We start from the raw sequence: 15586 nt of genomic DNA on the forward strand, positions 1-15586 counted from the left end.
TTTAGTTATTTCTTTTGATGATGGTGTCTTTGAATGATGGATGCAAATCTACCTACACATAACTCTTTATCTTAATGCTGCAGAAATTGAGTTAATATTTTGTATGTGAATACTGATATATCTTGGTGGACTATTTTCTTGACTCAGTAAATTTCATCAAAATAGTATTTTCCTGACTTCCAAATGCTTGCTGATGTGATGTGATGTGAGTTTGACTGTTTTTAATAGACACCAAATATGTTTTAGTGAAAAGAGGGGTCAGATTAAAAAAAATCTTTTCAAAATTTTTGAATAAAAAAAACTTACCAAAGATAAGGGAAGACAATACTCAATCAGGCATGAAAATCCCTTTGTTCTTAAACAAATCTTTCTATGTTCTGAAACCTACACCGATACGCTGCTATAAGATTGACGATGGACTCTAGAATTACATTCCGATTGAATTATTAATTTTAAATGTTTAGTTGGCTTAAGATTTTCCACTGCTAAATAAAGATAGATAATTAAGATTACATGATTTATTTTAATTGGAAAATGTGCCTAAGCAAATTATTATTGTTATATTTTTGAGAGGGTATATAATCAGTACTGTATATATGATACAGAATTTGTCTGTCACTACTTTAAACATTAGTGGTTTTTTTTTTGGAAGTGAGTAGGCATCGACTATTTCATTAAGAAGAGGGGTCTGTAATTCCTTTTAAATAAATTGATTCCAAATTGTAACCAAAAAAAGATTACTCTACCATGGAAAGAAAAAAGTTCAATTCAATATTTTTCCCATTACTTTAATGTTGATTTTCAATAAGAAGAAAATTTGAACTCCAACTGGCTTGCTACTGACAAAAAAAAAAGAAATCATTTCCTTTGTTTTCAAAGAGAAATGCTCACACTTCAAAAAAAAAAATTCCCAGACACACTATCAAGAAGGAAATGGCCGGCCTAACAATTATATTCAACATTAAATGCAAACTCTTCCATTTCAACATATTTCTGGTTGTTTTTACTACTTTCATTTTCAATTTAGAATATCCTATTATGGAGTCTGGAAACATAAAAAATTAAATCTGGGACATCTTGACTAGTTCATCGTTGATACAAGTCATATGAATCCGATAAAAGGTCGAACAAAGGAAAGGACGAAATACTTTTTCGTGAGTTGTGAGTACCTGTAAAGTATAGAACGAAAAAAATGCAACGAAACAGATGAATGAAAACGAAATTAGCTCAACGAAAGGAACGAAGTTGGCCGGAGATTATCCTAACTCGGGATAAAGCATGCTTTTTCCCCTTATAACGGTTCATCAGAAAGGGTTCTAAACCCTGGATCCCTTTTCATAGATCTGCCGCTGACGCAATTGAAACAAAATTTGAAACTATTATCTTCCCGGACCAATACATGAAAGAGTAATCAAGGGAACCAAGGTTATAGCGGTAATCAAAAGAATGTAATCCAGGGACAAAGACCCGACATGGAAAACAAACATACACAACAAAGAACATACAGTAACTAAAATCATACATACAAAGTAACAAAAGCAAATGAGCAACTCGGACTCCATTAAAAACTGGGAGCATGGACCAGGTGCACCGGTAGGGTAAGCGTCCTCTGTTTTTCTAGAAACACCCGCCGATTTGCTCATAAAAAGCCAAGTCCGGGGTAGACAAACGAGGAAAGGAAAACTATGACCCGTTGAATAAATCAGTTTTCATGGTGCAGATGGATACACCATAACGATCCACGAGTTCATGATGACGACCATAGAACTAATGAACATATGCGACTTACGGGATAATGTATGGACAGCGGATCAAGTAATAATAGTAACTTTAATGAAATAAATGATTTTACTTTCCCTAATAATTATGCATTTACTCTCACTGTTCCACTTTCTTGGACTCGTATTATTAGCCATACTATATTTCAAAAATAGTTTTCACTGGGAGTCGATACATGGAACGCATATTGTGTGTAACGTCGCTGCATGTTTCTATAAATGGCAACCATCACGCCGATTATTAAGTACTATAAGATAGGGATATGCTGCACATAGTTCAAAAGTTACCAAAAATAATAAGTGCTGTAAGGGTTTTGTTGAATTTAAGACAATCTAGTCATATTACATTGTGTATTTTTCTTTTTCCATTCCAACCTGAACATATATAGCCAAACGGTATAGACATTAGCATGCTGGGTACGGACTTACAAAATCAATCTTATCATACTAAGTGTCACTTACCTTAAGTTGATTTGTGATTGTTAATTGCAATACCAGGGTTTGTATTTTGTACATGTTTTTTCATTTAATTTGGTGTTAATAGGATGCAAAATCGAAAGAACAAGAAACACGGAACCCGTCCCGATACACTAAGTCTAGTGTGATAATCGCATGAAAGTAGTACATTTTAAGCAGCATGACTTAACAATTCATTTAAAATGATCAAGTTGTGATATTTGCGATTTTAAGCAAACCTAATACAGTGATGCATTTAAAGTAAAAGCTTTACATTTCTACCTCTCCCCTCAATGCCAAAAGGATTTCTTGGCACGGATAAGAGGTGTCCGTATCCAATATTATCAGCGAGCCCCAACTGTCATGAATAGTCAGATGTTAGATGGATTCAGCGACGTTAAAATTGAAAAAAAAATAAACGGGTCTTGAAGTTAGTAATTATTTTAATACTTTCAAGATCAGGTCTGGGTTTCATAAAAAAATCTCAAATCCTTACATTTTTCCTAAATATTCTGAAGGACTCGAGGAAAACCTCAAATTTATATTCGTGTACTTATTTATAAGCTGACCACAATATTGATTAACTATATTATGAATGCCCTGCACCCTTGACAGATCCATAAATTATTAGGGCCCGCCCTTTAGTAATCTCTCTGTCCGTCCTTTTGATGTAGGCTTTTGATATTGGGCATGAGGGTAGATAAGCTCAAGAGGTATGCGACACATTCAAAGTTAATGACCTTTTTGACCTTGAACTTTGACCCAAGATCAAATTAATGATTGTTGCACACAAATTCGTGTCTGTGTTGTAACCTTTTGTCTAGGTGTAGGCTATTGATATTGGGCATGAGGATAGATCAGCTCAAGACGATATGTCGCATACCATGGTTGGTGACTTTTGACCTTGAATTTTGATCTTAAAGTCAAAGTAATGATTTTTACATGGCAGATTCGTGTCAGGGTTGTAACTTTTGTCCACCGCAAACAATATGCGGACGTATAATGTTACGGCGCAGTCGCCTGGGACTCTTTGTTTCCGTGCGATAAGGTTAGTTGTGGTTGACTAATTGTTCTCTGAAATTTTTATATGATTTTACTTACTACTAAAGGAAGGTTTCTATTTATTTAAGGTTTTGTGGCCCTACCGTTTTAGAAAAAGGGTAAAAATACATTCAGGTGTTGTATCAAAACCCATGTAGAATGGTTTTTATTAATCGATTTTAATTATTCTTTTTTTATTGTGTTCCTTAAATATTTAATTCTGGTAAACAAATATATCAGTAGATTTTATGTGTTTTAGACCGTTTTCAAGTTATAGGGGGTCAAAGTTGGGCAACGCTCAAAAAATCAACTTTTTAAAATTTTGGGTCTGATTTCGAAGATTTTTTTATCAGATTTCTCATTAAATTCCGTAGGGCTCCACTACAGGAGGCTAAATTGCCCGACCCTACCCACCTCTCCTTATTTCCAGTGGCAATCCAAATTTGTCGACCCCATTATTTTTTGTGTCCTATCCCATTATTTATTTCATCATCATTTCATGTTCTTCGCCTGATTATAGCTGAAATGTTGCTGCTCGGGTGTTAAATCCAAACAATCAATCAATCATAAAATTCTCGGCCTGCGTTTTTCAATCAGATTTAAAATATCTCTTACGGTTGTCGAATTATAAGGAAAAAAAAGGGGCCACAGCAAAAAAAAGTCTGATTTTGGTCTGATTTTGAAAATTTTTAATAGAATTTAAAATTTTGTGCAATATAGTGTCGAAACCATTTGTTGTGCATTGCTGATTTACTGTAGTTATTTTTACCTGCAGAGTGGGGCCCACAGAGGTTAACTCCATTTCAATGATATTTAGTATAGCATGGACCTCGGTAGATTATATTCTTTACGTCTTTGTTATTCTCTATTATTGGATCGTATATGTCTGTATTGTTATTGTGTACATCGTGGGCCTTTGATTTGGATAAAACTTGGAACTTTGAAATTTATGTGCCTATAATAAAGCATTCTTCCTCTTGTTCTTTTATTCGTTTCACTTTTTTTTTTGGCCATTTTCGCCTATTTTTTTCTGCACTATAATAATTCTCATTTCGTTTCCTTTCGACCCATTATGATTCGTTTCAGTTTCGTTTTGTCTTCGTTTCGCACATTACATGTACTCATTGAGAAATAAATTATTTGTCTCCCCTGCGACCTTCTTTGGTCAAAATGGCAAAAATGGGTTATGCTCAAGATATGCCTCCTCCGGGGGGTTATGGGCCAATTGAATTTGAAAGGAAGCTACCAAAGAAGGGGAATGGTATGCATATTATCATGATAAAATAACACGAGAGATGGAATACACAGCATTTTCACAAAACCTGTCTCGTGCACCCTGTTCGTCCTGTTGAAATGTATTTGTCTGTATTTATATATGACACAATGCAGTGAATAATACTGGTGGGAATCATATAAAAACCACTCATCAAGAGGGGCACAGTTTTCACTACTCCTACAACGTAAGAGGTTGGAATTCCGTTCCTCCATACCCCAACCTCTGCTGAAGTTTTAGGATTGCACCAAGTCTGAAAATAGCTTGCCAGACAACCTGTAACACTGCTGGAGTAAGGCTTCACCATAATTGTAGATAAATTCGTAGCATAATATCAATTCTGTAATGGGTAGAAATGGCAATCCAATGGCCCATGATTTAAATAGATAAGACCCTTTCTTACTCCTACTGTGGAACTATAGGTTAGAATTCCATTCACCCATGGCCATACTCTAACATGGCATCAAGTTAGAAAATATCTTGCCAGACAACCTGGAGTCCCTTTTGTGTTATTGGGGTTTGTCAATGAGCATGTGTGACATATGTATATACTGTGGAGTACAACACTTCAAATAGCTACACTCTTCACATTGACATACTTCCAAGCAGTAAGAGTGGGGTCTGGGAGTAGGCCAGAGCGTCAACAGAGCTGCCCTGCCACTAGTAGGACATACTCTGCAGGGATTGAATTTCAGAATTTTTTTCCAATAGCTAAATTTAAGTTATTTGGGTTATTTCTGGACTTTACTTGTATGACATATAGAATTCCACTGGCAAATTTTAGCAAGTGCAAATAATTTCTACTAGCAAAATCAAATTTCAACTGGCATTTATCAAGCATTTTCCTTTAAATTCGATCACTGCTCTGGTTTTTTGGTCCAGTATCCCGAAGATTGTGCTTCGCTGCCTCCAACTACCAACAGACGTCTACTAATGCATTCCTAGTAACGGGTGGTCGTGCAAGATCCATAAGGATAGTCAAGACGGTAAAAACCACCAATTAGCTCTTCAAATGCTTTTTACAATTTCCATTTAAAATAATGCATGTTGCAATGCCAAACCTACTTAGGTCATCTCAGGTTTCATTTTTCTTTAATCTGATGCCATATATTTATTCAAGAATTTCATTTTATGGACATTGGGCCGCTGAATTGAGATTTAAAGCTTATTCCCTCACTCACTCACTCACTCATTCTTCAGTATTACAATCATTCTAAATAAATATGATTTGACACACACATGTAGTGTAACTGTTGTAACTAGTCTTGTATTCCGTAATGTCTTACAATGAAACAATAAATCTCTGAACGACCTCCAGGCTCCTCATGTATTATAACATCATGATAAAAAAATCAGACTGAAGTTTTCAAAGTCAGTAATCGTCAAATATTCTATGGTACTGATTTTGGCTGGTTTTCAACATCAGAAATGCAATATGCTCTAAAATCGGGTGACTTCTGCTAGAATCTTGGTTCTCTTGATATGACTGTGACATAATCATTACTCTTTAACCGTGATGACCTGAATGTTTTTCAATCAAAACAACTGATTACCAGGAATTGCAGGTAATGTTCTCATTCCACATGTTTCTCTCAAATTTTCAGCAATTTTTGGGTCACTTATGATACAGGGAATCAGATTAGGAACCAGATTAAACAACTGACAATTGCTAATGTATATGACCTATATAGTCAATTGTAACAAGTCCACGTGTCTGAATCGGAAACTGGGTTATGTTCAATGCTAATCAATTATTTCATCTTTTAATGTAAACTTCCCATTCTCATACAAGCAAAATTCACATATGTAGAACACATGTATATGATATTTAAGAGGAACATTTTGATTTCGTACGAAGCTAGAACTATGAAGCTGAGACGGTAAACATGGCACCGATCAGTAGCTTAATGTGGAATAGTAATATGTAATTATGCAAATCATATGTGAATGTTAAGTACTGAAATTTCGAGTGCAAGAAGTCGCTAACAATATTAGTGTCTTAAAAAGCCAAAAAGCTACAAACATTAGATTTACCTGTTGCCCCATCCATAAATTTATTCATAACATATATTTAATTTGAATACTGTAAACAGATTAATTTTTTTACTGTTTCCCCAGTTGTCAAATAAGCATGCAAAAATAGTTCCTGCAGCATTGCCTTTATGCTATGAAACACTGAATATTTTTTTTTTCAAAACCATGAAGATTAAAAGACTCCTTTAAAATGAATACAATGTATGTTTACAGTATGGTGCCTTTAAGACCAATCTAATTAAAATTTGACTTAATTGTTCCATTCAATCATGCATCTTACTACACTTTATTCTAGTCTCTGTTCTGATGACCTTTTCAGAATCCTCAGATTTTTCCCTTTGAAGGATGCTTTTTTAATCATGGAAGGTGCATTCTGATTGGCTGATCAGAAAATTCATCAGAAAAGAGAGTAGAGTGGAGTGTTGTTAGATCCTACATGCAGTGACTGAATGAAACAATTGATAGGTTAAATTTTAAATAGATTGCTCTAAGACCAGTTCCACTTTTTGGATAAGAGGCTGTATACAAATCTTATCGTACATCTTTTCTTTAAGAAAAAGGGATACCATATTTTGGTGTGTATTATGCATAAATTTTTACAGAAATCATTTACAGAGCATGGGGGTGGGTATTATGCATCATTATAGAAAAATTGGCCACAAATGAATGATTTTTGTACGAGAAAGGAGGTCAGTAATGTAAACTAATGAACTGGAAGTGAAATGTCACTGAAGTGTGAAGTTTTTTAAGTGTTAAATTTACTTCAAATCATCATTGAATATCTTTCAGACAAAGTTTACTTAGGTTATACAATATTTCTTTCTTATAATACAAGGTTAGAGATTATAATGTAAATAAAATGAAACAACAAAAACTGAAAAGTAACGAAGTTTTTTTTTTTTTTACTAAATGCTTATAATGATATATAATGATATATACACATTGATATGATTATTTTGAAACTTAATTTGATTATTTCAAACGATTTTCTTCCTTAAAAGTATGTTTTAACATGAACAAACGTGAAGTTTGTGTTAATTTCAAAAATGGAAATATACGATTTTCCCGACTTTCGATTTTGTTTTATAAGCCAGTTCATACATCCTATGACAATTTTATCATGCTTCAAAATTAAAATTATCCAACTTGTGTAGCTACAGATCTTCACATTAAGTTTAAATGTTAATGTAAGTTCATTTCCTTCACATTTTTATATGAAATACTGCATGAAGGTGAACAAATTGACCAATCAAGTGCAAAATATTGATTTTATGTCCTAAAAAATTCTAGTGCAATCAATGCTTAAAAATTTTTTTTCACACATTTTGACCTTCAAAATTGCACTGCATATGTGTGCATTATACACACAAAAATACAGTATATATTTTATCATTGTGAGAGAATTACTGAATACTTGTTCTATTTTACAGTCTTCCTGAAAGTAGCTTTATTTGCTGGTATAACAACGTATGGTGTAGTTACATTTGCTATTAACAAGAAAAGATGGAGGTAAAGTAACTAGTCTCGGGGACATATTCGTTCATTGATTTATCTTTTCATAATTTACACTTTTTGTTTCTGATTGATATTCTTTGAACCAATCAACCTAAGTCTTTTCAAAACTTTTAATACCTTGCTTTAGACTATATGATAAGGCCAGGTTCAATTATGGTACATGTATTGGTAAATTTGGCAAATAACTGTCTAGAGTTATTGCCCTTTTCATTTCATGAATAGAGTTGTCTGTTGTTGGTGGATGAATTTTTAAAAAATCTTCTCTGAAAAAACTTGGCAAAAGGATACAAAACTTTATGTACTAGTAGTTCATCTTTAAAGTTCCTAAATTAGAAAATAATGTTTTTTTATGGCTGACCTTTTTATTCTTATAACATACATTTAAGATAAATCAGTCAGATTTGTATTAAATTTCTAAAGCTGAAATGGATAAGAAATATTATTATATTGATAGCAATGTTTTATCGAATGTTACTAGAGTAATAAATTTCAATAATTCACACTGTGAAATAAATTTGTTAATTTCACTCTCGGACTTTCTCCTGCCAAAACGTCACAACTTTGATATCAATCTGCCAATCACAGATTTTTAAAATTCATGTGAAAAATATTAATAAAATATGATGAAATTCTATATAATTAACAGGATTATCACTTGGTTATCTTGAATAACCAAAGTTTGATCACTTGTGCCAAGAACGATGGAGGATTTAAGTCCTGCTGTGCAGAACAAGTTCCACTCACTCTAGGCATTCTTCGGCATTCTTGATAATATTTTGATTATTCATTCTTTCCAATTAATTATCCTTTTTATATTTTTTATAAAGTGACATTTGCTTTGAGGAGTTCTTCAAAAGCATTAATTGAGTGTAGAGATCGACACTAACAGTAGTCCAGTAGTCCTGTGCCACCCTAATTTTGGAGAGGAGTACTTGAAAATTTTTCATGGTAGTCCTATGGACTATATAAATTTTGCCTTAATTTTTGTAAGATCTAAGAAGAAAAGCGTCATTACCATCTGGGGACTACCTGTTTTACCTCAGAAGTAGTCCTGTTAACCACCAAACAAATGTAGTTAGTGTCAAACCCTGATTGAATGGGAAATTGTGTGATTCCTTATGTTCATTGTAGACTGTATTAGATAGGAAGAAACAACATTTACCAACAAGGTCAAATGTACAAAAGCTTTGCCCCACAAACTTGAAAGCCAAAAATCAGATTGAAATGCTAAACATGAATTTAACATTATTACTTTATATTTGAAATATTAAAATTTAGATGAATTATCATCTGTTTTACTCTGTCTACATGTATGATTTGATCAGTCACTGATCATTGGTTATTGATCGGTCCCCAATTAGTTACTGATCATTGATCCTTCCCAAATCAGTCAATAGTTTTCATCAAATTCTTTAAATAGCAGATTGGTTCAGAAGCTGTTTCTTCTATTTACCACAAGTTTGTCACATGTTGACAGATGAGTTAATTAGGAGTTTCCGTTTCTTGATGATGATTAAAGTTTTGCTCAACAAAATCATTTCCGACTTATTTAAATGGTAATGTAGACTATGAAATACAGGTCATGATACCTGTGTTTTACTGTTTAGGAGTTTTGGTCCTTACCATTTCAAAATAAATATGTGTTTTTATATTTTGGCATATAGAGATGTGATAGTTATATAGTTTGATGAAATTTAACTTCTTTTTATTTTGAATTCTTCTTTTCAAAATGCATTGTTTGCTAAAAGTTTATCAGTAAAAAAGAATGTACAATATAACTGGTAGGTGTCACTGAGTACATGTATTACAAATTTTTGTAAAAGGGAGATCATTTATTTAAAGATTGCTGTTGAACACCAAGAACTGTTTTTTTTCAAATTTGTGATTATTAGGTTAATATAATTTATTATACAGACAGAGGAAGATAGAAATGAATGATGCTAGATATGCAGTTATGCCCATCATCCTGGCAGAACAACACAGACAGTAAGTAATGTGTTATATTAGCCCAACTGTTCTAAGATTGGTCAAGCTGTGTCCTCCCAAGCATGGTTTGTTCTGGGATTTGTCTTTCAAACTGTGTATTCCCAGGCTTGATTTGTTCTGGGATGGGTCATTTCAAACCGTCCTCCCAAGCATGGATTGTTCTGGGATTTGTCATTCAAACTGTGTATTCCCAAGCATGCTTTGTTCTGGGATGGGTCATTTCAAACTGTGATTGTTCCTCTCTGTCACAATTTTCTGGCTGATATGTAAATTCAGTAGGAATAACAGCGAGTGCCTGGTTAATGATTATTGAATTCTAAATTCACTACTTACATGTAACTTGAAATTATAATGTTCTTCACGTTTCATTTTTAGTCAAACAAACAATGCTTACACGTATGTTAAGATAATATTTCACTTTTAGTCTATTAAAATCTGGAGACTAGTAACCTTAGACATAGCTTTCTTAGTACAAAAATTCTGGCCGTGATTTCTGTCAAAAAAGTATCCTAGAATGGGAATAAATTTCTGTATTTAAACCTAATAAAAGTAAAAAAAGTATATGAAACTATGTATCAAAAATTGTAACAATGCAGGTGGTGTAGTATGTTTTTGCAGTTTGGAAAAAACAATTTTTATGTGAACTTCTTTGCTCCTTTTGTCTTTTGAAAATGTCAACCCAAACTTTGGTTTGGAGAATAATAATAATGAATGTAATTTTTTTTAAGATTGTAGTAATTTTACAAAGTTCAAGGTCAGTGTGCATAAACAACAAAAAGTAACACAAATACTACAGTAGAGGTTATGAAACAATGACCTGTACCCTTCTTGAAGTCTGAAAAAGTAGGGATACCAAAGTGCCAAAACAAGGAAATAACTGTCTTCTAATAATGTAACCGTGAACTATATGTTAACTAAAGTTGTATAACATATAGGATGTTCAATTTTTACCTAAAATTTTTAAAATGTAAGATAGGGTATTTTGTAATGTTCTGTTTCTATGCAGGTATGTTATGTTCTGTGTCTATGCAGGCATGTAATGTTCTGTGTCTTTGCAGGCATGTAGTGTTCTGTGTTTTTGCAGGCATGTAATGTTTTGTGTCTATGCAGGCATGTAATGTTCTGTGTCTTTGCAGGCATGTAATGCTCTGTGTCTATGCACACATGTAATGTTCTGTGTCTATGCAGTCATGTAATGTTCTGTGTCTTTGCAGGCATGTAATGTTCTGTGTTTTTGCAGGCATGTACTGTTTTGTGTCTGTGCAGGCATGTAATGTTCTGTGACTTTGCAGGCATGTAATGCTCTGTGTCTATGCACACATGTAATGTTCTGTGTCTATGCAGGCATCTAATGTTCTGTGTCTTTGCAGGCATGTAATGTTCTGTGTTTTTACAGGCATGTAATGTTTTGTGTCTATGCAGGCATGTAATGTTCTGTGACTTTGCAGGCATGTAATGCTCTGTGTCTATGCACACATGTAATGTTCTGTGTCTATGCAGTCATGTAATGTTCTGTGTGTTTGCAGGCATGTAATGTTCTGTGTCTATGCAGGCATGTATTGTTCTGTGTCTTTGCAGGCATGTAGTGTTCTGTGTTTTTGCAGACATGTAATGTTTTGTGTCTATGCAGGCATGTAATGTTCTGTGTCTTTGCAGGCATGTAATGCTCTGTGTCTATGCAGGCATGTAATGTTCTGTGTCTATGCAGGCATGTAATGTTCTGTGTCTTTGCAGGCATGTAGTGTTCTGTGTCTATGCAGGCATGTAATGATCTGTGTCTTTGCAGGCATGTAATGTTTTGTGTCTATGCAGGCATGTAATGTTCTGTGACTTTGCAGGCATGTAATGCTCTGTGTCTATGCACACATGTAATGTTCTGTGTCTATGCAGGCATGTAATGTTCTGTGTCTTTGCAGGCATGTAATGCTCTGTGTCTATGCAGGCATGTAATGTTCTGTGTCTATGCAGGCATGTAATGATCTGTGTCTTTGCAGGCATGTAGTGTTCTGTGTCTTTGCAGGCATGTAGTGTTCTGTGTTTTTGCAGGCATGTAATGTTTTGTGTCTATGCAGGCATGTAATGTTCTGTGTCTTTGCAGGCATGTAGTGTTCTGTGTCTATGCAGGCATGTAATATTCTATGTCTATGCAGGCATGTAATGTTCTGTGTCTTTGCAGGCATGTAGTGTTCTGTGTCTATGCAGGCATGTAATGTTTTGTGTCTATGCAGGCATGTAATGTTCTGTGTCTTTGCAGGCATGTAATGCTCTGTGTCTATGCACACATGTAATGTTCTGTGTCTATGCACACATGCATCTGTCCATTACTGTTATTTGTATCCTTGGGACTGTTCATTCCAATTATGTGAGATTGTTTAGTATCACCTGTTCTTAATCCCATCGCACCATGATTTTGTCAACAAATGTTATGGGAGTTATAGAACTTAACTTTTTTTCTGCATTCCACACAATAGAAACCTATTGTGGATGCAACTCCATGGTATTTCTTAAAATTTTGTAGGATTGTTTTTTCACTTATGTTCTTGATCCTATCACATTTTGATACAAAAAAAATTGAAGTAATGAGGCTGACTTTTTCTGCTTTCAATTCTATAGGAACACTTTCTGGATGCAACTCCTTTTAGAAGAGTTATCATAGTTCTTTAATATTTTGTAGGATTGTAAGTCACCACATGTACTTTTAAATCATATCTCTGCAGGTGGGGACATATAGCTACATGCAGCAATCGTGTCTAAATTTTTGTTCAGTACAAAATATAGTGGTTACTATACACATGGCATTTTTTTTTATAGTTATTTATTATACCCTGCAAACAAAGTTTGGGAGGCCGGAGTATATAGGTTTCACCCTGTCTGTCGGTCTGCCTGTGCAAACTATTTTCTTAACAGCTTGCAGAATTATTATGAAACTTAATGGTATGTAATATAACCTCATGAAGATGTGCAGGTGTACAGTCAGGAATTTATGTTTCGACAAAAATTGTAGAAATGACAGCTGTTGAACTAGGCATTTTTCAGCAAAACTTGGTCTCATGCATTGTCCACAACTCCTCCTCAACAATTTTCAGGATTGTTATAAAACTTACTGGAGTGTCAAATCACCAAATTGGGATGTGCATATTGTCAGGAATTTATGTTTAAAGTGAATTTGCAGTCATATTCTGTTGTTGTGTTATCAACAAAGAAAATAGTACTGATTATGGTTTTGAGTTGAATGTTTTAGAAATGGCAGTAAGATTGTGTGTCAAGTTAATCCCCATAAAAATTGTGTCAGATATGAATTGTATTAGTCCTTTTATCTAGTTATATTTTATTTTTTGTCGTTTCAATCACACATAAAGAACAATTATCATGTTGATAATTTATAGAATGATGAAACATTGGAGAAGAAACCGAGATGAAGAGAATGAACTGATGAAGGATGTACCCGGATGGGAGACTGGAACACTCTATGGAGAACCGATATACTATAACCCTAGAGGCAGATGGATTGATGTTAATGAAGTAGAATATTATGCCCATAATTCTGAGCAAGTTATGTTAGAAGACACAAAACTAAAAAGAACTTATGGAATAGCTCATAGAATTGGAACAGGTGATGCTAAAGTGTAAACTAAAAAGAACTTATGGAATAGCTCATAGAATTGAAACAGATGATGCTAAAGTGTAAACACAACCTCTGTACAAAATACATAATAAAACTTATTTATACTTTATTTTTTGTTTTATCTCAGTTTAAAAAAATGCATTTGTTAAATGATACCATGCTTAAGATGTACTCTATGTGAGTTTGATTGAGAACCAGAATTGATGTTTTCACTAGCTACCGAGGAAAGCAAAGGAGTCTGCCTATCAATCAGTCCATTATTCTTCATATTCAGTTGTGCAATTACTTGAATTTAGTTAGGGGATTTCTATTAACTTTTTTTATAATATGGTTCCAAATATTGTTTTCATGACCTTCAACTGATTAGGAATAAGAGGTCAAATGACATTAAACACACTTTATTCTGATCTCCAAAATGTATAATTAGTAAAAGTGAATGAAATATTAGTATTGATTGTTGGTGTTATGAACCAAACTGTTCAATTTAAAGGAGAGCCGGTGTTTAGGCGCTCTGCCCATAGAGCAACTGGGTTGTGTGCCCCAGGTGTTGGAATGGGGTACCCCTGGCATGTTACATGCTGGGGTTGTCAGGCTATAATACGGAAAACCTGAACTGATGTGAGGATTTTTGATCCATTGAAAAACATGGCCACCATTACTAAAAATAGAACATAGGGGTCAGACAATAGTTTTTCACATGTATCTCCAAAACTGTTAGGTTAAGCCGAATTCTTTCAATAGCTGATAGGATTCTTATTATTAGACTACAAAAGTCTTCAGGGATATAAGTTGTCAGATATTGCCTTGTAAGAGTTATTGCCCTTGAAAGGGAAAAAATAAGGTTTTTTTTTAAGTTTTCAGCCAATATCTTGAAAACTATGATGGATAGAAACTTTCAATTGCAGAAATGATCCTTATGATAAGACCTATCAAAGTCTTCTTGAGTCAAAATTGTACAACTTTTTGTTTAATTTATTGCCCTTGAAAGGCAAGATTCAACTAGGTGAGCGAGTCGGGCTCCGGAGAGCCTCTTGTTTTATTTCATAGTCGTTTCATGTTCATTTTATCATTCATTTCATGTTCATCGCTTTAATATAGCTGAAATATTTCTGCTCGGGCGTTAAACCCCAACAATCAATCAATCAATCTGCAAAGCATTTTATTATGAAGAGGTTTGCGACTTTATATTTTGTGTTTATCTCACATGGTGCAGGTCCATAGTATTTTGACCTGTAATACATCCTTGTGGACATATCTTACAAAAAAATCTTCTCTGAAACTACACAGTGGATTGATATGAAATGGTCACCAGTTTATGTTATGTTGATTATGCTTATCAAATATAAAACATGGCCATCAATGCTTTTTGCAGGTTTTGTCAATTTCATCATGTGTCTCTTAATTTATAAGAAATACTGAAAAATTAATGTGACTTTCCTAGAAAAACTCTTTAAAGATCCTTATCTGTAGCTTGAATTTAATCATACTTTTAGATATCTTAGGTTGAACAAGTCTGGTACACCTTTTTGGCTCATCTGGACCGTTGGTTCCAGTGAGCTTATGCCACCACTTTGCATCTGTTGTCTGTAACGTTTTCACATTTTGCCCAATAACATGAAAGCCCTTTGACCAATTATAACCAAACTTGGCAGAAACAATTAATGCAAGAGCCTTTACAAAAAAGACAGTTTTGGCTTTGCTTGGTTAAACAAGTTGGCCCCCATAGGCCATTTAAGCTTCTGATTGGCCAATTTTTCAGAGTTCAACTTCTCTGATACCACTTTTTTGTGTGGCTCTGGTAGCTCAGCAGGTGGCTGGGGCCACTCAAAATTCCATTGAAACCCCTGGGGAAAACTTATTTTGGCCTTTATCTTTGTT

The 15586-nt window shown here is 34.1% G+C and overlaps 1 protein-coding gene across 1 annotated transcript; it reads left to right on the forward strand.

Annotated features, from left to right (window-relative positions):
• The first annotated feature begins 4378 nt into the window (after positions 1-4378).
• Positions 4379-13817, forward strand: LOC148623170 (NADH dehydrogenase [ubiquinone] 1 alpha subcomplex subunit 13-like). The gene is made up of 4 exons (XM_088573746.1): positions 4379-4536; positions 8013-8091; positions 10012-10083; positions 13470-13817. Exons 1-4 carry the CDS (start codon positions 4446-4448, stop codon positions 13711-13713), a joined length of 486 nt encoding a protein of 161 aa, XP_088429872.1. The 5' UTR covers positions 4379-4445; the 3' UTR covers positions 13714-13817.
• Positions 13818-15586: the final 1769 nt, after the last annotated feature.

This window comes from Perna viridis, chromosome 3, assembly GCF_037379345.1.
Source record: "Perna viridis isolate PV_CMFRI_1.1 ecotype Kerala chromosome 3, ASM3737934v1, whole genome shotgun sequence".
NCBI classification, from domain to species: Eukaryota; Metazoa; Mollusca; class Bivalvia; order Mytilida; family Mytilidae; genus Perna; species Perna viridis.

Bases quoted from the DNA above. Each gene is read 5' to 3' on its own strand.
- LOC148623170 (XM_088573746.1), top strand. From the start codon at position 4,446: ATGGCAAAAATGGGTTATGCTCAAGATATGCCTCCTCCGGGGGGTTAT. The intron at 8,092-10,011 runs GTAAAGTAACTA...TTTATTATACAG, and splicing joins ATTAACAAGAAAAGATGGAG to ACAGAGGAAGATAGAAATGA. The intron at 10,084-13,469 runs GTAAGTAATGTG...GATAATTTATAG, and splicing joins CTGGCAGAACAACACAGACA to AATGATGAAACATTGGAGAA.